Genomic DNA, 24412 nt, shown 5'->3' with positions numbered 1-24412 from the left:
TTGCTAATGTAACAGCTAATGTATGATCTGTGTAAATTTTGGTTACAAATTGTGTTCAAGGCGCTGTAGTAGCATTAAGAGAAATAAAAGTAGAAGATCCAGAACTATAAACACTGATTAACCCTAGTTAATTAAATTTTCATCGTTTTAGACACAGTTTAGGTTTCTAGATTCCTAAATACAGAGTCGAATATACAGAGAGCTGGTTTATTGACAATTGGAACTAGAACAATATGACGTAGGAAGTCATGCCATCGTATCTATTATTGACATCACAGCATCATACCAAACAGAAAAAATGGAGAAATTTCCCAAGATGATTGAATTTTACTCGTTTTATTTCGAATGAGACAAGCCACAGGACACCAAAGATGATGTTGATTTGCTCATACTACTATTATATATACTTATTTTAAGGGACAATACACCTAGGTCGACCTGAAATACAAAAGTCCACGGAATGATCTTGTATTTTACGTTCCATACTGTCCCAAATTGACCTGAATTTCACATGAAAATTCATTGAGGTCAAATTCTGGTCAATATAAGGTAAGTTCTTTAACCTGAAATTATATTCTGGTCAATTTCATGTGAAATTCTGTTCAATTTCAGGTAAGATTTTTAACCTGAAATTGATTATTTAGCTCCTTTCAGGTCAATTTGACAAGAAAAGACACTTGACCTGAATTTCTGGTCAATTTTCTTGTCAATTTCAGGTGAATTTCGGGTCGAGTTTCTTGACCTGAAATTCATGGTAGGAATAAATTGTACAGAATGAAATAATTATAAACGTTCAAGGTTAATTTTAATACCGTTACCAATCAATAAATTCACACACATTGTGCGATTATTTATGTGTCCAAATTGATCCGGAAATCTCAAATTTGGATCCATTATTACCATTTTATGGCAGAGGTTGTCTGCAGAAGGAGAGTTCACAATATATATGTCGTTATACCACCATCGTTTATTTTTGGCAGTACAAAATGACTATGTATGGTTTGGGCCCTTTTTTGCTCCGAAATTCATCAAATTTTCGAAACTGTAATTTCTTGATTAATTTGTTTTATTTGAAATATTTGGTACATCCCTAATTCAACTTGTTTTTTTTAATTCTAGGTTGTAGTTGCATTGGTAACCATCCAAAATATGCAAAAAATTAAAATGTGGAAATTTTGACAATTTTTGTCCATTCTTTGCTATGTTTCTCACTCTGAAACTGTAGAGCGCGTACTTGAACAAACCTGTCATAACAATTAAATTAGGGATGTACTTAGTATCTTCAACAATATAAAAAGCAACTAACATTTTTGAAAATGACGGATTTAGGGAAAAAGAAAGGCCCCAACCAAACATAGTCCGTTGTCCTCATGTTCCAAACGTGTGAAGTGTGTGTGTCTGTGTGTGTTCAAGGGTACTTTTATATATTTGTGTTAAATCAAAGTCATATCCAAGTTTTAGCCCTATTTCACTTTAGTGTCTAAACCTTACGACGCAAAGACCCGGTACCATATACGCATCGACACAGTGAAATGATATAAAACAACTGAAAACATAGCGCACAGAGTATTTCATAACTAATAGTGTATAGGAGACTAGGTACAATAGATGTATTCTGTTTGGTTTACGTTTATAATGTTTAACGTCCCATCAACAGCCATGGTCATTGAAGAACGGTCTCCCATGTGAGCAGCGCGCGAATGTCTGTATGTTTTGGGAGGCTGCGGTATATTTGTGTTGTTTCTCCTTGTGGAATAGTGGAACTATTGCTAATTTTATTTTGCTATCTAATCGAAACACGCCAACTAAGACATTGAACAGGTACACCCCTCCCGTTTATATCACACTGACAACCGACAAAGAATTCTATGAATATACATTCCAGAAGAGCGTTTACATCATACTGACAACGGACAAAGAAGTCTTTGAATATATATACATTCCTAGAATAGCGTTTACATCAGGACTTGTTGACCTTCAGTCGTTGAAAGATTACCCCGTCAAGGCGTAAAAGATTTCCATTCTCGTGGAATCGATCATAGTAGCAGGCTGACAATCGTGTCAGTTGTCGAAATATAGCTCTTGTTTGCCTAAATAGTTGTTGATATATTGTAACGACGGTCTCTGTATTCTAGCTGTGATTGCTACTGGTATGTATTCTCCAATAGGGACTACGGGTTGTGAGACTTATTATTCACAAAGACCGTTGGTAACGGCACTCTCTATTCACAAAGAGTAATGATTATGAAACATGAGAGAAAATCCACTGGTAACGAGACTTAAGTTATCGACAGTAACCACTAGTGACATAATTTCCCTCAAACGAATTACTGGTTGTGTCCAATAGTAACTTCTATCCACAAGAACCTCTGTTAGGGAAATGTGGCAAAAATGTCAGACTGAAATGATTTAGACTAACTCTCTGCCAGAGGTTTTTGCATATCTACAGATTACTTGTGCATATCTGTACAGAATAATTGTTTGTTTGTTTGATTGATTAATTAACGTCCTATTACAAGCCAGGGTCATGAAAGAACGGTAGTGCGAGTTTTGGGAGAATGTAGTATATTCGTGATGTGTCTTCTTATAAGGTGGAACTGTTGCCCCCTTTATAGTGCTATATCACTGAAGCATGCCGCCAAAGACACAAAGCAACAAACCCACCCGGTCATATTATTCTGGTAACGGGCAAACCTGTCATACAGGCACAGGAACAAACTTTGAATGAGTGGACAATCATCTTTTACAGATTACTCTTGAGTGGGATGTTTATGATGTGGACCGTAAGGTTGTATAAGGATGCATATATCCTAAGGTCTGCTTTTACAGATAACGTTACCTGTATTATTAGGGACTTTCACATTCAGGTTAAAAAACCTTTTTATTTGTTCTGATCGTTCTTCTTCTTCTTCATTTAAAATTGTGTGTAAAAAATCTAAGAAATGGTAAGAGATATGCTAATGAACTTATTGTCGTGTTGTAAAGCACTAGTTGAAGAGGTGCTTGACATTGTAAACTGATTGCAGTGAAAAGCCCGCCAAATTGTCTATGACAATTCCTAGTTATACCTCACTTTCATATAGAATGTTATGATTGTATTAAACTTGATCACATGACTTTGAATAAGTTAGATATCTCCAAGGAATTGGGAGGCGAGAGAAATAACCCCTTAAAAATAACCCCTTCGAAGCTGTGTGAGTGACCGGAGGTGGACGTCGTGTGCAACCTCAACCAACAATGGCAATGCTGTTGCTTATAATTGCATTCCGACGTTGTTGGGAAACATCTTCATGAGATCTTTAACCAGACAAATAACAAATTTATAAATTCATTCAAATTTTGTTTGGTATACTAGAATAATTATGTCCCTATGCGGCCCTCGAGAAAATAACTCTATCAAGGTGGGGGGGGGGGCAATTCTAGATAGGCCATAATAATATATTATCCTGCAATGGCGAAAATTACATCATTGGCTATTGTAGGATGGACCTTTTGACAAGAAAATACAGGGCGCATGAACTATTGTTTGGGAATACGAGGGTGTGGAATGACTTTATAGTACACTTGGTGTTTCGTCACCATTCAACACCAAATGACAGAAGCGCTGCTCCCCTTGCCAACATTAGAACCAGACACCTAGATAGTTTTACCGTTATCTTTATGGCGTATTATACGACAATCATTTACGGATGAACTAACACCAGTGGATTTAGTTTTAGCGGAAAACGTCTATACACAATATAATTTAGGCATTCTGATACGGTAGCGTTACAGATAAAGACTCTCTGGAGACTAAAGCTGACTGGGAGGTGTGCTGTACCGCAAATGGGTTTGAACTTTACAGAAGAAAATAAAATAATGTCGTTTGATACAGTTCGAGAGGCAAATAGTGTGTAACATGACAAAATAAATGGTATTCTTCTGCAAATAAATAATATAGAGCAAACAATGTATTCCAATAAATACAAAGACATCTCGACCTGAATATTTAAAATGGTCCGAAAGGTGAAGCCATTAACTTTGCCATTTGTCACTTAATATTATTGAGATTGTGTGGAGTTATTCCATCCGTTTGGGTGAAGTGGTTTAAGATCATCACTTTGATGGCATTATATTTGCTGTGGAACTAAAGAGCTGTCATACTACTCCTTGAGTGCAGCTTCTTCGTGCAGAACTCTCACACATCAACCTAGATTAACACTGCGATTTGGCTCACAAAATTAGTCAATAGCGACATGTTGAGTTGTGTGGTTGGAGAACTCGGATATTAAATAGCCTGTAATGTCTTATACGACACCTGCTTCGACGTCTAGTTTACATTAGCTATGGGAAATGGCACCTTACGTACAACCTGGCCTATCCATCACGTAAAGTAGTGAAATCTACAGCTGATATTGATCACCTGTCTTTGTGATTGATCCGATTGGCTATGCAACTCGACGTTTAGTCCCAGTATTATTCCGGGGTCGTCAGCAGCTATAGTTATTTTCCACTCCCGGCCAGGCAACATCACACTATAAATCATCTTTCTGATTATATGTATATATTGAAGTACATCCTGATGTAAACAAACTTCGTAAACATAGATTATTCCTGGAAAGTGCTGTCTCACATAGAGCGAGACGCCGTGTTGCTGTGATACGACCAGCGCCATACACTTATATGTAAACTAACCTAGGACAGCTTCTCTTTAGAACCGTAGACAGCACTCTATTGAAAAACGATGCATATGTGGATTCCCAATATGTTTCATCCTTGTCTATAGATTAGAAATGTATCATACTTTTTAGAGAAAGGCCAGCGAATTTGTTCGTTATAAGCAATTTTCTTATTAGTACAAATACTTTAATACTGATTGATTTCAATGGCCAATGAAAAGATCCGGTGCTGTTATGATGGTATATCCTGTCTGTACGTCCCATTTGGTTACATTAAACTGGTCACTGGCAATCTAGTTATCTATTCCCTTTCATCTTAGCGCCCAAAAGAAAAGCTGTTGTTGTTATGGAATATGATATGTTTTGTCTAGGAAACAGAACCCAGATCATTCCTCAACACAAGGCCCGAATAAAGGCGCTGTCAATGAAGACTTAACGGAGGTGGACGCCATTTCGATGGAAGAGAAAAGAGAAAAGAGAAAAGCCTACCTTTAGTCATCTATTACGATTACGCAATTAGAATAAGTTCTTGTCAGACGTCTGTTCTGCAGGGCAAATTTATTAGTAGAACGAATATACGTACCCGGCCTACTATATCTCACGACACCATTATCTGTCTTAAGTCTTTTGAGCTACAATATTGAAGCTAACTTATTAGGATCCCCTTCTGTCTTCCGAATGGTATATGTAAAAGGTTGATTGATACTTGCTCTCATTCATTAAAATCTGTCTTTGCTATATCTTCTTATGTGTAAATACAACACAATAATGTCAACAATGATTGTAATTAGTTTAATTTAATACGATTAAGGTATTTTGATGTTTGAGCGTATCACAATAACACGAACTAATAATTAGCTATCAGAATACGATCCACGACGTCGACCCAGCAATTTCGTTCATTTTTATCATATAATCGTTTACGCTTCCTTCACATCATTCAATAAATTATCTAATTTTTGTAACAATTACCTGCTGCAAAGGAAAGGAATGGAGAAAACAGTGGTTTTGAGCACTATAATGATATCTAATCTGGTGATAATATGATGTGGTGATACTTCTCACGCAACTGATAGTCAATCACCCACTAGTCCTGAAACGAAACTGAGCTCACTTCGAATCACATGAAAAATATAGGTCGTCATCTAATGACTGTTAAGTTTGGAATCCATCAATTGTTAATAGCCGGTCTATAATTTGCCTGGTGTTGTCGCAAGCTTTGTTTGTTTGATTATTGTAACGTCCTATTAACAGCCAGGGTCATGTAAGGACGGCCTCCCACGTATGCAGTGTGTAGTGTGTGTGAAGTGCGAGGTGCCTGGTTTGGGAGACTGTGGTATGTTCGTGTTGTGTCTCCTTGTATAGTGGAACTGTTGCCCTTTTTAGAGTGCTCACGTCCACTTCCCAACTTCAACCTCAAATACCAATCTGTGACAACATTTTGTTTGTTTGACTCATTAACTTCCTATTAACAGCCAGTGTCATGTAAGGACGGCCTTCCATGTAGGCGGTGTGTAGTGTGTGTGAAGTGCGAGGTGCTTGGTTTGGGAGACTGTGGTATGTTCGTGTTGTGTCTTCTTGTATAGTGAAACACAAGCCTTTTTGTGCTATATCACTGAAGCATGCTGCCGAAGACACCAAGCAACACACCCCACTCATATCATACTGACAACGGGCAAACCAGTCGTCCTACTCCCTGTACGCTCAAAGCAAAAGCAGAAACTACCACTTTTTAATATAGACTATGATGTGTCTTGGCCAGGGGACAGAACCCAGAGCCTACCTCACAAGGGCGAGCACTCAACCGAAGGCCAAAAGTGAGGCGGTGACAATGGAGACATTAGGAAGAAGAGAAACTATACAGTCTTAAATTTAGTCCCGTTTTACCATCATACAATAGGGGCAGCAGGTACAATTCTAATGCCCTACCTGTAGGGCAACAGCAGGTATCCTGTACTCTACCTGGAGGGCCAACACAAATGATCGTATTAGTCAAATATCATTAGGGAATATAACGTCTTATCAGCCGGAAATATCACCTCCAATAGTATAGATGTAAATATTTGATCGCATTCATGGCATACATGCCAATTTCATCAGTATGATGATAGTGGACATTGATAGACAGAAGAAGAAGCATAACCTGTTTGTGTAATTAGTTAATTATTCATTATTTCTCACCAACAATAGTCTAAATGGCCACCAGTGACGCTATGGTCATTTTATACCAGTTGTTACCTGTTAAGTGGATATATATTTAGCCCTCACTACAAATAATCACAAACACTTACTTCTGCTGGTCTCATGTTACAACTGCAACATAACTGAGATAAAAATGTGCTGAAGTCTTAGCTTCAAACACAAAAACAACTTTAATTTTAAAACCCCACAAATTAGGGTGTGATATTGATTTTACGGAATAATGAATCTTCTGGATGACGTCTTGTTAGAGGAAATTGGGAAAAGCAAATAACATTTAGCCAATTGCACCCTTGGAGATCCACTTTCGTTTGACCTTGGATTTTATAATGCATTAAACCACGAACAACAAACAGTACATGGCGTATTACGTCGAATACTTGTATGAGAACTAACCCTAACATTAACGCAAAACAATATCCCGGGATCATATACTTGTGCAATGTATTTCAATAAAGCATGCATGGGTTTACGTTTATATTGTTTATTTGGACACAACACGATTATACCTCAGCCTCCCAGAACATACACTTGGTACTAAACACACAAGACACCTCATCCACGGGAGGCCATCCCTTAGTGACACTGGCTGTTAATAGGACGTACATATGATAAACCAGACCAGTGTGATTCCATGATTAAAATGATCTTATAATGCGACTAAATATGGTATTTAATATTTTCTGTTCTTCCTAACTGACTTTCTCCATTCTAATGTCCCTTGCCTCCGCCTCACTTTTGGCCTTCAGATGAGCGTTCGCCTCTATGTGGAAGGCTCTGAGTTCTGTCCCCTGGCCGATACACACTATAATCTGAAATATTGGTTGTGTCTGTTCCTGTTTAGCGCCCAGCATCAAGCATAAAAAGAATAAGGCGACTGTGGCGACTGTTGATTGTCAGTATAATGTGACCGAGTGTGGTGTGCTTCTTCGCTGTCTTTGGCGGCATATGTTAGTGAGATAACACCATTATAAAATGAGCCTAGCTGTTGATGCGACGTTAATATAACGCATGTCTGAGATCAACTTATCATCATCTTATATAATTGATATGAAATAATGATAATTGTAATTTAAAAAAATCCGAAGTCAAATAAAAAATTTAGCTATAGCTGCACCCAGATGGACATCATACGGACATTCTACACTAAAGTGTGTACAACGACGTGGACAAATTGGATCAAGCCGTTTGGATTAGTATTTTCTCCAAGTTAACACGAAGGGAAAGTAAAATGAAGGAATTATTCAATCAACAGATAATGGAGACATGACAGACACAATGTCTTTGTCTCCAGACAGTAGAACAAAGGAATCACAAAAAACCTTTGATCTGCTATGTTTCATATCGAGTTCTTTTGATGTCTTATCGACTTCTTGGCTTGCTGCAACGTGTGTTAACTATATATTCCCATGGAAACGTAATTAATTTAAATATGTGATTTACATGAAAAGTGGCATAAATAAGAACTTCCATATGCATGTTGGCAGCTCAATATATTTCCTCATACACTGTGGTGATCTGAATGACATGCTGAATCACTGGATCCCAGCGACACGGAGTACGCAATGTGATTACAGTAGTCTTATAGAAAGCTCGTCGACAGGAGAGGCGAAGGTAATAGAGTTAGCAGCATCAGTTTATTTATCAATGTCAGTAGGGGGGTCTATATAAGGTATTTCGGGAGATATATACGGCAGATATTCGACGGTTATTTATTTACCTAAATACAGAAGGCACGCCTAACACACAATATTTTATTTCAAACAATCATAAAAGACATTACGTTCAGACAGGAGAAACCAAATATAAATTTTCAATTCTTACGTCCGGATTGTATTTCTGAAACGTTTGATTGTTGAGTTGTGCACTCGCCTCTTTGACTCTAGGTTCCGTTCCCTAGCTGAGACACACCATATCCTATAAAAATGAGAGTGTCTGTTCCTGCTCAGCGCTCAGAATAAAAGGAGTGTCTTCGTCAGCAACATTATAAATGGCTAAGGGTCCCACTATCACAGTGAGAAACAACACGAATATCACTGCAGTCTCCCAAAACACACACTCGCACACAATACACTGCATACATGGAATGTCATCCTTAAATAACCCGGAGTGTTAACAAGACGGCAAATCTGATAGACCTAGCTAATTGCAAAATTGTATTTCATCCCCAATACAATGCCCGAAAAAAATACGCAACTCAACACAATAAAAACTATTGGAAACCATCAACTAGTAGGATATCCATCTTTAATTTCTGTCATTGAGACGTTACGTTACATGGCAGAATACTTTTTTAATATCTTTTTTACCATTCCGTTGTATTTTGGAAGTCCGATATATCATATAGTTAAGTCACAAAAGAGTTATTTTAAAGGATTGGTTTTTCAAGGATTGGTTGTAAAACCTATCAATATCTACACAAAACAATAAGATTTATGATATTGGAATAGGTTTACAATGTAATGATCAGGAATTATATCACCATTCACTAATTTGTCAACTCTTAAGGATATGACAGATCCGGTAAAACAATTACGTGACGTCATTCCTTGTAACCGTGGCATGTATTGTCGATGACGTCATCAATATTGACGTGCGATCGACGGAAACATGTTCATGTCTGAGTGAAAATGCTTCTTTTTATGCTATTATCTCAACTCTTCTTTTTTATGGGAGAAAAAGACTCATTCCCTACCTATAAGGGCGTGACAGCGACGAAATAACCACCCTCGGGGAAATCCATGAATGTCTAACCCTCTGCAGCCTCGGGTTTGACGTTCATGAATTTCGCCTCGGGTTGAGATTTTGTTGTCAAAAGGTAGGAAAAGATTCTACAGCTATAAATGTGACATAGAGAATAACAGTAAATAACCGAGCCCCAAATGTGAAAGGAGACACAACTTTATCATATTTGTAGGCAGGTCTCAAGACAGGATTAATTGTTGGTTCGTATCAGAGAATAATTATCGATCGCAGAATGAAGAAACTTGGGGAAATCTTGTACTTTAAGACAAATAGTTCAAACTTAAAACGCCTCAAATCATCAAACCAGTTGTTTCCATGGCGACTTATTGGCTTTTTCAATCAATTGTGCAAACATCAAGAGGAAGTGAATATTTGTCTCTGAAAACACATAATCCTCTTGGAATAACGGGACGAAAATCGGATTACGGCCCAAGCCACTTATACCGAACTCACCACGGAACACAGGCAATACAACACACAATGGCGACCAGAAGAGATGTCTGGTCGTATTCAAAGACATATGCGGCAAATAACAGACCATACACACAATATTATATACCAGATACCAGTGTTCGAAATATGAAAAGAGGCCTGGATATAAAACCGATCTTAGAATTACTTCACAGAAACTGCCGATATATTTCACAAGTTTTGTAAAATTGTAAAATCGTTTCACAATACTAAAATAGAATTTCCTATTTCACCACTTTTCTACAAAATATGTTTAATACTGGACCAGGTGTACTATTGTTAACAAAAGATGTGTGTCTACAGGGAAGAAGATATATATACAGATATCTTTGTAGAACTGTGATTGGCGTGGTGTAAGCTATGTCATTAAAACAATCAAATATTGTTCTGTTTCATGGTTTGGAATAATCCAACTAGTGTGTAAGGTCGACACGTAAATTCCAGGTAGCCAAATGTTTGTAGCACAAAACGCAAGAGCCGATTATTTCCTGTCAAAATTAAGATTCATTTTGAGTGTTGGTGAACTGTTTAGATTAAATGTTGGATCAACGATTGGTGCGAGAAACTAAATAATGGCATTTCGAAAGTCCAATCAAGTGATATTTATCTCAGAGATTAGGATTAGGTTAAGACTGTTTAATCAGTAAATTAGCTGTTAATTACCAATTACTTGTCTAATGAGAGGATTTTTTATCGGTGGAAGGATGTGATTAAATGTATCGGTCAAAGGGTCTCTTAGCTTCTATCTTTTATGCCGGAGGAAAACGTTAATTGTTTCAAACTGTTCTTACAAAGGTCTTACCTGACCCTGTTGTAATTACCTTAATATTTATCCATTATTCTTTACCCTTCTTGAGAATTTGTGTAAACTTTAGGCCAACTTTTGGGATGTGATAGCTGAATTATCGAAACGTGCAACCACATTAGCGATTTTCATTTTCCTTACATTATACCAAACCATTACCGTAATCTGTTCTAAACGTTCGGAACCACAAATTTATGTAAAGATATTTTATCATATGTGAAGACCCAGCGCATATATTTTCATGACATCTACCGTATAACCGTTAATGACAACTCACATATGTATTTTATGTACATTACGCTAAATTGTAAAGGGAACTGCAGAATGTAGATATGTTGACATGTAAAAAACGTCCTATGTTTTCGTGAGGTGGACGAAGGCGTTCATGTGTGACGTTCAGTGTTTTGATAAAACATCCCCATTGATTCCAACATACAAAATGAATGTGTTCCCATGAGAATAAATGGATTCATGCGTAACATTACAGAAAAAAAGTGTGGTTAAAAATCCCTATAGACTCCCGCTATCAATGACGATTCATTAGAACGTCTTCACATTAATATCTTCAGGGGGGAGAACCCATTTATTATGATCAGGTTCCGTGCGTTGTGTGAACCATCCATCGACGTGTTTGTGGAAGCTAGTGATTAATTACGTTTTACAAAAACATTCTCACTGTTCTGTCGATCCTCCTGTGATAATCGACTTCCTTTTTCCTTATTTCACGTAATAACTCTTTTACTTGAAAACCGAGAATGGAAAGATGACACTGTGGCACTGTAGTTGTTTGTTAAAAACAGAAAATTCTATATTAACTGAGTGAGTAACAATTACATCTAAAATGCATTTTTCTGAGCTAGAAGAAAAGATATGTTCTTTTAAAAAAACACCTATTAAAAAGAAGAAAAACAACCGACAACAACAAAAAGAGGCCTACTCCATTAGCCTTAACATCTGACTATTGACACAAAATAACACAGGCACAGTACACAGTATCGGGTAACAATTAAGGCAATACAAGGAACTATTTGGAATAAACTGTAAGTTTCTGATCTACACATGACATTAACCTTAAATGTAGGTAAAGGTTATTCATTTGAACAAGCTTTTTAGCGCCTTTTCCTGACATGTTACAGGGAAAATATCTGACCCAGGCCTTTCGGTTATCGAGAGGAAGTTATTTGAATGAGAAGTTTATGTACAGGGGGCGGCGTAAGACGATGAACGGAACATGATGACTATGTGTCATAGGTCAGATGAACTAAATCATCATAAAACTATCATTGTATATAACAAATTCCATGAAAATCAAAAGTTTTTGACGCTCTCGGATTAACTGTAAGGACCATTACAGTCCATTCAAAACACAGTAATATGCTTGATAGTAATCAATCCCAAAGCACCCAATTCAATGTAATCAAATTGCATTTCAAATGCCATATCCACATTTTGACCAAGTGTTAATGGTTTTCGTCAGATATATGTAAATGCTTTCTTTGTCAATCCGTATATTATAATTATTTATTGTATTTACAGTACAAATGCAGTTTGATCTTTGTAAAAATAAAATTAAAAAAATCTGGTCTCGTCCTATGTAAATATTTTTCGTGCGTAATCTAAACATAGAATTAACCTCATCAGAGGTCTGCGACTCTAGCAGAAAACGTTAAACTGACGTCAGTAAGAAAGGGTAGAACGAAATCTGACTATATACTGATTGTTATATAAGATTAGACTAATAAAACTAGTAACTATCTTTGTCTGATTGGCATGTGGGGTTAATGTTCTCAATGCATGGAGACAGGCTAGCCGTGGACTCGAACAACTAAAAACGCTTCTATCAGGGTGTGAAGATGTCATTGAGGAAGGAAAGAAATCTCAGAGATAGAAAAGGAGCGAGGGATAGAAATAAAACTTCAATGGTTATAAATATATGTTAATGTTTAGTACATCATTTATATTTTCACATCAGCGAGACATAATCCATAATTGACCATGCAAATAAGAGATCAATGACCATAGATTCGATGGTGGCGTGACGATGTCTTAATACCATAAGATTTAAGAAGCATCATGTTAGTTTTTATCACTGAGAATGTCTGTGCCGCATTATGTGCACTTTTCAAACGACTGTTGGGTCCCTATACAGAAAAATCATAAAAAGACTCACTTCTGAGGATGCAGCTTTTGCCGCACGCTCCATCGCAGAGGCAATCTTTTCTGGGACTCACACATGATCCGTTCTGACATTTCTTCTTACATGTACGGCCATTGGTTTTGTCAACACGCCGGGGACAATCTTCACTTCCTAGAAAGAAGGAAATAAAATACCATAAACAAAACTGAAGAAGAAAAAATTACAAAAGAATTACAGGTGTAATTTTGTACTTTGTTTGGTTTCATTGTTGAAGGCAATGGAAACCTTTCTTTGTAGCCATTTTAAACTTCCTCAAGGAAAATAATCCTGGTCGATTTTATTACGCTGGTACAGAAATCACTTCTTCAATTCATTCCGAATGTGCGGAGACAATTTAAAATAGCATATATGTTAAATATGGAGGATAGCTTGATGTCACATTAGAAGAATAAGAATCAACGTTAAGGCAGGACGATGCAATGAATTCAATCACTAATACCTTAATGGCCCTACGTCACGTCAACGTCATCAATAGATTGGTGTCGATCGTCAACAGAGAGCGAGGAAGGCTTTGGCGGTGTGATTCATAGCTTACTGCACGACATTTAGACAAGTAATCTAAAAACTATATTAAAACTAAAACGATAACAAATGATTTTCTCCGAGTTTAAATTAACGTCGTTCTTTAAACTTCTTTCTTGTCAAGTTGTATGTCTTCTTGCTGTACATGCTGTCTTTGAATAAATCAGCCGGCCTAAATGAATTGCGTTGTCCTTTCCTCGTCATCTGCCACTGATTCCAGCCAATCATTGATGATGAGTTGGGTATTACGTGTGTCAGGCTGGAACGCATATCGGACTAAGTGGTCAATTTAAGCGACCATGGCTTGATAAGTGCGTGTTTTACGGCGACATAGCCGGCCTATTTCGAAGTCAAAGAATCAAAGATTTGTCACAAATGACTAGTCTAGTCGGATTTGGCGGGAATTAATGAACACAGGATGTCGCTGCATGTAAATTGAACACAACCAGCAGGTCTGAAGACTCTAGAGAGTCTGGTGCTGTACGGACGGGGGCGTCTCACGTCCTTACATGGCTGTAATTAGGCAGGCTTTATTTCCAGTTCCATGTAATCTTACCTACGTCAATGTTTGTGTAGGGTGTGTGTAGTTATGATCCAATTTTAAATAACTGTTCTGCGTCTATTACAATGATTTTGGGTCTAGGAATACATTCAGTATCTATTTTACTACCAGTCACCATGAAAGTACTGAAAGTACTGGGACTTAACCTAAAAACCTTACAAATCAAGAATTCTTAGTTGCATTGATTACATAAATGATAAATATCAATGCGCTATAGTATGATCATAAATTGTTATCAAACTGCAATGGTAAAGAAATTAATTATTCACATTTTAATTTTCTATTTCCTTCTTCTCAATACCAAAACCATGCCTTATGATACAATAATGTATTTCAAAGACATTGCGATTCCTTAGATAAATGAATTTGATATTGGTGAACATTATGTCATACACATCATGTAAATTCCAAGTTGGATAACTATGAATTCCAGGTAAAAAGCGTCGTTATATAAATGCAAAGCTTCAATTATCTCTGACAACATCAATCGGATAGTATCCTAATGATCTAACTTCTTTGTGCATACACATATTGTTTCTTTCATTCCTGCATATTTAATCGAAATTGATTGAAAGGCTTTCTTGTATCATTTGCAATCTCCATAAAGCTAGAGCGCTTCATGAAATTTGCCTATCTCCAGTTGGTATTCATATTGGCTATGAATGCCAACTGAAAAAACGTTCAATGCTTACTATTAATAACCTGTACTTACTCGTGGTTACCTGTATTTTAGACCATACCATATGCCACATATATTTTATATTTAAAGTTATATTGAAAATGTTGAATATATCAAAATACATTTAATTTTGCATGTATACTTTTCAATTCATCATTAGAGAATAAGAGCTTTCATTTCAAAATTAAGTATGGTAATTTAACACTTTATGTGTACGTTTTTATCATAATGATGGGATTCATTCTAATTTATGAAAAATAGATTGTGGTATTAATCTAAGAAGCATTCATTATCAGAAATAAACACAGAGTAAATTAAATCATATTTTGAATAATAAATAAGTTATCAAACATGAAACATTGTCTCATTAAATTCAGTGTATTAAGTGATTTTTTTCTTATGTTTTTTGGAACCAAGAGATGAAAATTTATACCCAAAAATATATAGCAATTATTCAAATCAGTTTATAAGACAGGATTTTTTGCATTATAACGGCAAGAACAGTGTATCCATACAGCTCAGATACAGTATAGGTCAACGGCATTTAAGTTAGCATGTCATAAGTCTACGGCATTTTAATTACTGAGTTCAAAGGTTACTGGAAGTAATCACGTTGACTCAAACCGTACAAAATACGGCTTCAGGCAAAAACGGAGAAAGCTACAGAGATTGCACATGATGTGTTCAGTTGCACAACTTGATTGTCATTCCGAGTAAGTTTCTCTCAGAAGCTCTACCACAAAGCGTGTATGTAAAACCATTGTCATATTTAATGATCAATTCTCATGCAAGCTTAGATGCCAAGGGAAGAAATGAACGGCGTGATGGGATATTGTTCTCGTGAAGTATGTTCCAACTCTGCCATTCTAGAATCAAATAAGTGGAACCTTCAGAACAGACGATATAGAGAACAAAAAAGTACGAGGGTCATATCGTCTACAGTTCAGTTAATGGCAACTATAGGAAAAACGACTGGCCATATAACCGGCACTAATAGAAACACAAAATGGCAGCTCAGAAACGTGGTTATGAAATATTGATGGCGTCAGTTAGAGGTTGTGATGTGTGTCAAGGCGACAGTGATGCAGTGCATGTCTACCTTGTTGTAAAGATTCTCCATTTACATCGATTTTGTCTGCTCATAAAGCTGTATTAACACAGTAAACATAAAAGTACCTAGAGAGGTTTTACCAAGAATGTATTCATAACTAAAATCGGCTTCATCTGACACATAATTTAAATAATGAACTGAATATTTGTTAATTTGTAAAATCACATAATCTGATCCACTTTGAATATTTTAGCTTTAAAACGGGAACCGTTCGATTGGAGAAATTGAAAAGAATAACTGTACACAAAACACGAAAAATTGACAGCGGTTTCATTTCCGGAATTTGTCAATTTTTAGGTTATCTAACAGGAAATGATTTCGGTATTAGTGTCACCAGTTATACGTAAATAACTTTCTAAATCGATAAACAGTTTCAAAGATGTTTTCAATACCATTTGTCCGTTTAGATCAGTCATAACGGATCGTACTTTTCTATGGATATTCTATTTACAATGTACTTGTTAACTTCACTGCTAAAGATAAAATGAAAAGTCAAAAGACGAGGTTAACGTTCGCTTATTAGTGACCCTTATACTAATACTCTCAAATAATATATTTATTTCGTCTTGTGGTCGTTTAGAAATTTGGTACTTAATGCTGAAAACCAATAACCTCTCTTTTCATCTATCTTCAAGAGGAATTGACATCAATCATCAACCGTGCATATACACAAAAGGAACTTGATAATTGATCTCTCATTGATCTACATGATGTCATTCGGGTAAAATAAGCATAGTGATTGCAACCACTATCTACAGTATTTTATATCCTATATAGAAGTGATACAATAAAGAAAAGAATTGAAAATTCGTGATCAATTAATTGATTTGTAAGCATTAAATAGCTTCATCTTTTATGCAGCTATTATCAGTGAAATCTAGTCAATAGTTCCGTTTCGATGATTGACAGAAATATTTCCGATATGTGCACGTGTAAAACCTGTCACGGTTCCTTGACTGGATGTGTAATCGGTCAATATCTGTTAATCAGAGGAAGTGTGACTATTACCTGACGAAGTTGGGATCATTACCGACATCAAAGGAAATATTACCTAGTCTGATCACTGAGATAACGTGCAACGTGTGCAAGGTCAGAAATATGAGTAATATGGAGGACGGTTACCCTGAACTATTAATGGGATGGAGGATGGTACTAGTAACAATGTTGAGACCGTTACATATACTCTGGTAGTTCTCAAATTTATTAACAAAAGACATCCAGTTCAAGGAGAAGTATAGGTGGTAGGGAGGGAAAGGTACATTGCGGCCACGAATTAGAATCTGGAATCTTCTGCACAGAGGCAGATGATACACTTTATACTATCTGGTTTTCCTGGAATCGACATAGGCGACTTCCATTTTATTCAAACTGGCTATTTTTATTTTCCAACCCCAAGGTTCAGTCCATAACCATACTTGAAGAACAAGCTTGAGTCGGGCCTGATCCTCTACAGTACAAAACTCACTATAATGAAATGTATTGATTTCTTGTCAGTCGGAAAAAGATTACATTCCTCTTACTGAATAGTATACATATAAATAATTATCCTCATTATTCTGGAATTTATGCATGACACTTGAGGATAGCAGATATGAGACACAAAAGAAACTTGATAAAACGGTTTCACTAGCACAAGCAGGGTCAGATTTGTCTATTTAATGATCAACGTTTTAGACGACAAAAGATTATCAATGACAATCTAAAAGCATGTCTAAATGGATAATACTATATATAACGAGAGTAATATGGTATTACTGTCCTGAGACGTTCTTCAAATGCATTCATGGACTATTGGATAATTTGTCATACCGGCATCACGTCGTTTGTCGCATCTTTCTATGAATCTTTTTCCACAGTGTAGAAAGTCAGAGGTCAATACTCCAGACAGAGAGATGTCTTCAGTGTCATTTATCAAAGACAACAAACAACTATTGAGAATGAGCCGCCATTGTTAATAGGATTGCCAGAATAAGAGAGTCTGTGTTATAGAATAAGTTGTTTACACCACCTGGTAATATAGAAGTTATAATGGAACCCCTATGGCGCACACAAAACTGTCGACCATAATTCTTTTACAAATGAATGTGCTAAAGCTTTAAAACTAGCCCTGTATGGCTATAATCAATATCATTCTTAATACATTAAATATTTATAAATATAAATCTAATGTTTACCTTCTTTGTACATTTCGAACTATGGGTAGACATTGTCATTTTCAAACGCTGTTTGAGATAAATTTCCATTGTTGTATCCAACTTAAACACACCTAGCAGAAGCGGCTGGCGCCATGAAGTAAGACCTGTCTGAATGAGAAATAACGTCAACTTATTTAAACTCTAAGGGAACATATCAGATCGTGAGTCGGAAGCTGATATTATAGAAACACAATAAAAGTTATTTCATTTGAATTTAACATGGACAAGACTTTACGACATACTGAACATCCTGTTTATAATCACACATGGTTTAGTTTTGTACATGTCAATGACGCTATTCGATCGCCAGAAAGGCAGACACGACAGAACAAAATGGCAGCATCTGTCCAAACCAGCTCATTTGGCATTAAGCATTTGTGAAAATGTAGGATTCTCAAGTCATCTATAATTAACTTTTGAAATGTTCACGTTCAAGTGGAATTAACCTATAACTTAGGCACATGGAACAATCACTAAAAAATAAAATCAAATAGGTGTTAATGTCACTTTATTACAAACATTCATGATAGGTATTCCTTGCTGATATTTCCGCATCTACCTAAATAACTGGGGATCGGTTATTAATACATTTGGCGTGCAGAACAACTTACTAAACCCCTTTTACATACGAACATTCCGTGAGTGAATACTTCTCCTATATTTAGATTTCGTTTTCAAACCAAAAGGTTCTTTATAATCAATACATTTATAATTTACATTGTATGACAGGCCAGTTTGATATTTCTCATAACGCTATATCTTATATATCCCATCACACACTGCTGCCGTTGTTCATATTCCCTGCTCCATTATCAGCGCACATAGAGAAATTAATTTTTAAAGACAATATAGGAGAAACTTCAACTAATGCTTTCATTCCATGTTGATTTATGGCTATACATGTATTTGAAATTAGAAATATGAGTTATGGTAATTAATGCTATTTTGAATTTCCTTTCAGTTCTTGTCAGACAATAGTTTTGACGACATATTTCTTCTCCGTTGACATATTTCATGTGCTGAGCAGATTAAAACGGGTTCTGCAGTACTCAATTCTGCCAAACCCACTTACGTTTAGCGCTCTTATTATGTAACAAAGCATTTGATTTAATGCTAGAGAAATCCTTATAATCTAAGGTGAAAATGTTTCCTGGTTATGCCGAATAATATAACCGGTCCTTAAAGTACAAACATTCTAAACTTTAACACAAAACCTAAAATAGCCGAGCTTACCAGAAGCTTTCGCTGGTACTGTCCACCTTGGTCACTCTAACTGCTGATGCTAAGTGGCGTGGTACGTCTTTCTACGAGAGACTCAACCCGCAGGAGTATTGAAAGTGTTGTCTCATCGTAATATACTCTATTATAACCGGTACAAAGATAACTTGCTGATTTAGCGACATTCTGTCCAACACGATAAAGAAGCTTCCCCTGACCGTCATATCTGAAGTCAATCATACAAATATTAAACTTTGATTGCTTACTTTTACGTCCTATTAACAGTCAGGGGCATGTAAAGACGTGTCAGGTTTGATGGAGGAGGAAAACCGGATTACATGGAGGAAAATCATCGATCAGTGGTCAGTACATAGCAACTGTCCTACATAGGATTTGGACTCGCGACCAAGAGGTCTTCAGTTTGTGACAATATGCCGCGGCCCCTACTATCAAAGACTTTAAAGTATAGCCATATATCCTAAGTTTAATAATCCTTTCTTACATTTTTTGTGTTTTCTTTACAAAAAAAAAAAAAAAAAAAACAGTTTCCTTATTTTCCACCTTCTTTGAACAATAGGTGTCCTTCTGTTAGTAAATTTTACCTGAAAACATTTCAACTTAAAATTCACCTGAAAAGTAGGCGAAGTCTACATGATCTAGCTAATTTCAGCTAATATCAAATTGTACCTTTAATTTTTTGAGATTGAATTGACGTATAGCTCTTTTGAAATAAAACTGACGCGAATTCTCAAGACGACAATTTGCTTATATGTATGCACAAATAGGAGAAATACAAAAGATATTCAGTGAAGTACGTAACATGTAATTTGGTATCAATCAGTAGAACATTAACGCGAAGACATTATCCTGGTAAGCTATTGACACAGAGAAATTACCATGAAAGTTATTGACATGGAAAAAAATACCCTGTTAGATATTTGCATAGAGAAATTATCTAGGTAAGCTATTGAAACAAAGAATTATGCTGTTCGTTTTTGACAGATATAGTAAATTATCTACGTTTAAGCCTTGCTGTGGTTTTAACTTTGAATTAACACGAAATCCACTTGTTATGTCAGTAGTGGTGACCAAGGTTCATTATCAATAATGGGATATAACGAGTGTAGCTCATTTAGGTTATATTATTTACCCATCTCTAATAGCGCGGGTTTTGGTGGTGGTCAACTACATAACAATATTTCTAACCTATCATTTGTCTCTCCGCTAAACCAATAACACCATTGCAGATTTGACCTTGACATTCAATTGTGGGCAAAAATCCATTTTAAGTCCAATCGTTCAAAAGGCAATTTGTTTATAAGCAAAACTATAATTTCTAACTTTGCTGCAAAACCTATGATTAAATTGTTTTTTAAATTGTCAAGTTGGTCAAATCTTTAATGGTTTGTAATTTTCGTAAAGGTAATTTTACAAAAATAATTTTATCTTGATTTAAAAATTGTTGTTAAACTGTAATTAGTTTGGTTGAAAGTTTGACAGAAACCTTCACAGAAAAAAGCATTAAAGTCACATATGAACAAAATGAACTAAATTAACTCACTAATGCAGTTCCAAAAAAACCACCATCATAATGAGTTGTTTTCTTTGGCGAGTGCTTGCTTACTGTATGCGATCTTTTGTTTATATTAAAGTATCAAATTTCCAAGACTATGTTATGAAAACCGGTCTTTTGATGACAGATTTTGTTTGCTGAAAGGCGCAATTTACTTCAGGAAAATGTGACCCTATAAGTCACTGAACAGATGCGAGTGCAAAGTTTCTTCAGTGCTGTTATTAGATGGATTAAATGTGTTTGGAAAATCGGTTAAGCAGATGTTTTCATTACTGACACTTTGTAGTTATAATGTGACAGACAACTCGACATTTATAAGCATCATGAGAATAGTTTTAACGAAAAACACTCACTGCAGGCGTTGTTAGCTGTAAGCGTTAACGCTTGTAAGCGTTCTCGGGACAAAGTTATTAAAATCTGAACTTCTCAGCTTTACTAGGATCAAATAATGAAAACATCACTTTGAGTATTATTTTTTTATCAATTATCAGCAGAATGATCAAAGTTTTTAATGTTTACTTAACTAGATCACTAGTGATCTTTTTCCAATTTCAGAGTTTTGTTTATAAACTGAAATTTATTGGTGTTGTTGTTTTATATAGATATGACCACGGGTTTTTTCACGAAATACTTCAAGAACTATGGTAAAAAAATGGAATATACAGACAGATGTTGGTAGGCACATCAAGGTTATAGACAGAAAATTATATTTCTTCATCCTGACTGCCATCAATAATGCAAGGCATCTGCACTCAACAAATGGATGCTAAGACATCACAAAGCCATGAAACGAAATTATCTGCACAACTCTTCCACATGTTCATGAGCTTTATAACTGCTGTGCAGTAGATAAAAGACTGCCAATTTCAACATTATGTTTTGCGTACAAGAAAATAACCCTCACTATAAAAGCTTAATGGAGAACGCACGACGTTCCTTAGGTTTCTAAACTCTTCATAATTATAAATTTCCTTCCTCTTAGTATCCTCCGTTTCAACGTAATTCTGAAATCAAGGTTGTTGATACTGTAGTATAACATCGTTGAAATGGATAACATTCTCGCTGCCAGTAATTAGTTTAACTTTTTGGCGCCCGCTCTAATCGTCTGACCTCTGGTCAGATCACAGCTGTTGTAAACAAGATCAGCAATCTCTGCGAATGTAGGTGAGGCCTTTATGTGGTAATACTCTTCCGTACTGCATGGCGGTCACATAGTTACATTGATATTGTACCATCGTATACCGTTTACATACGAACTTGTCAGGAAAAGTTTCTCATAGTATTTTCTTCAAATCAGACATACTGAAAGGGTTTGTTTTTACAATTTCAGTAACATTATAGTAAAGACATCTAAAAGTGTCAAACGATATGTTAATTCGCTTTATCGACACCAAACAGTTATTTTCCACATACTCGAGCACAACATTATTCGACACCAAACAGTTATTTTCCACATACTCGAGCACAACATTATAATTAAAGTTCCATAAATAATTTTGTACTAGTGCTTCATCACATATTTACAATAAATTACACCCAACGACAATAGCTTTATCTTTATCCTATAGCTTAAAGCGTCAGAGAAACTCATGTTTGTTTACATCAACAAACACGTGTATCGTGTTCAGGTGTAAAACACATGTGAGTCACGTGCATTGCACAGGTATAAACATCACATGTGGAGAGGTTAGGGACTTACCGTGTGTAAATATTAGCATGAATGACAAGAGGCAGAGTCCACGTAGTAATTCCATGCTTCCTGTCTGTGAGATAACACACAGCTGCTGAAGCACGCTACACCAGTACACACGATACAAGGAATCGGTGACGAGCTATTAGACCTCAACTGACACAGGCCCGACCTAGGCACTAATTAGATTTGCACATTTCTCTGTAGATACAGTCTATATTGACTTAAAGCACGTTCGCTCTATTTCATGCACTCTGTTTCCATTGGACAACCTTAAACGCGCACGTGGTGGGCAGTTTCGGCGAGAAGGAAGGAACATTGTATGGAAACTTATTCCAAAGAATAGTTACTGGGGTTAATATAATTTACTATCCCGTCCAAACTTGTTAAGCTGAAGTCTCGATTGGCCTTTATTACTTAAATCCCCGTTCACCTCAGTTAGCCTCACTATCGCTCCGGTCTGTTCTCCTGTGTTTACAAAACTTATATTATACATAATTACTCTGTACGTTTCAAGGACGTGCAATGCACATCTGACTCCGATCTTGTGAATCACTCACTTCCATCCTAGCCATACAGCTACAGGCTTTAATAGTACACTTACTGCTTACTCATGGTATCTGTAGCGTTAATCAGGAATTAATGTGAAACTGATTTTCGGTTTTAGCGTTTCCGACCTTTGTATGATATGTGCTGAATGTAGGGGCAATCGGCGTCCTAGCCCAGGGGACAGACGGTAGACTTGTTACTGACGAACATTACAAGTCTGACAGACTTTATAGGACAACCATTTCAACTAAACAAACCAATTGCATTGCCGATTAGGTGATTTTTCAATAGGTATACTCCCATAGATATTGTTGATGTTAGACTATTTCCCCGTGTAGAGAGATTAAGTGCGGGATATAAGAAACAAGACATTAAAGGCGAGAAAACCACTAGACACAGGAAATGTAAACAAACACAGCAAGTTTAACAATCGACTATAAACGTGTCATGTAATTATGTTGGTGTAAAACGCTACTGATACAAACCATTACACCAATGAATAGAGCAATATCTCCAGGATTGCGCCACGGCACCGCCAACACAGAGGTGGCAGAGGGGCGCCGAGGCTTGCTTTAAATCTAAGAACACATAATTGTTTGTATAATAAAAATCATTTGGAGATATCTAAATGTGTGATTCTGTAATGGAATCGTTTGAAAAGCACTCGGGGGAGAACACTGCTAATGCACATCTTCGGATCTGTCTGACTGTAGAACGGGGCAACTTTGCCAGCTTTGTTCAAATCCAAAGTGGGCGATTTAATGATGATATTGTCTTTCAACCATCCCAGGGAATCTGTAGTGATGGAGGTGATTGTGGTATTTGATTATTGTGTATGATGGTATTTCAGTGAGGTTGGGAAAACTCATTGGACTAGCTCGAGAACATGCTGGTCATCAACACCCTAAATAGCACACATTCGTAGTATGTGGTATTGAATTTGTCGTGTTCATACTCTTTACTAGGCAAGCAAGGCATTATTGACACAAACACAAATTCTTCAGTCTTTAACCAGTTTAAAATCCGACGCAACTACAATCCCCCCCAATAAAAAATAAAACAGAAAACCTACAATTATCCTACGAGAATCAGGTTCCGACCTGTCTGTCTAGGTATACACGACGGAAGAAGATGATTACGCAAGACGATAACTATTCCGGGACACAACATCTGTATTTTATGAAGTCTTCAACTAGATTAAAGTTTGTTTGATTGTGACCGCAGGTATGGCGTCAGAA

General features: G+C 36.4%; 1 protein-coding gene across 2 annotated transcripts in view; it reads right to left on the bottom strand.

Annotated features, from left to right (window-relative positions):
- The window catches only part of LOC138320706 (protein lev-9-like), a 34324-nt gene extending 11104 nt beyond the window's left edge, over nucleotides 1-23220 (bottom strand). Inside the window, exons 1-2 of one of the 2 annotated variants that reach the window (XM_069263874.1) lie at nucleotides 22635-23220; nucleotides 13049-13186 (exon numbers count right to left, since the gene is read on the bottom strand). In XM_069263874.1, the coding sequence (XP_069119975.1) occupies nucleotides 13049-13186; nucleotides 22635-22689 (193 nt within the window). In that variant the 5' untranslated portion in view covers nucleotides 22690-23220. The remainder of the gene's footprint in view (nucleotides 1-13048; nucleotides 13187-22634) is intronic. The other variant, XM_069263876.1, reaches the window with a different exon arrangement.
- Between the last annotated feature and the right edge of the window lie 1192 nt (nucleotides 23221-24412).

This window comes from Argopecten irradians, chromosome 4 (genome assembly GCF_041381155.1).
Source record: "Argopecten irradians isolate NY chromosome 4, Ai_NY, whole genome shotgun sequence".
In the NCBI taxonomy this organism is placed as follows: Eukaryota; Metazoa; Mollusca; class Bivalvia; order Pectinida; family Pectinidae; genus Argopecten; species Argopecten irradians.
Note: the sequence above shows the minus strand (reverse complement) of the source record. Positions and strands in the feature narration are given on the sequence as shown.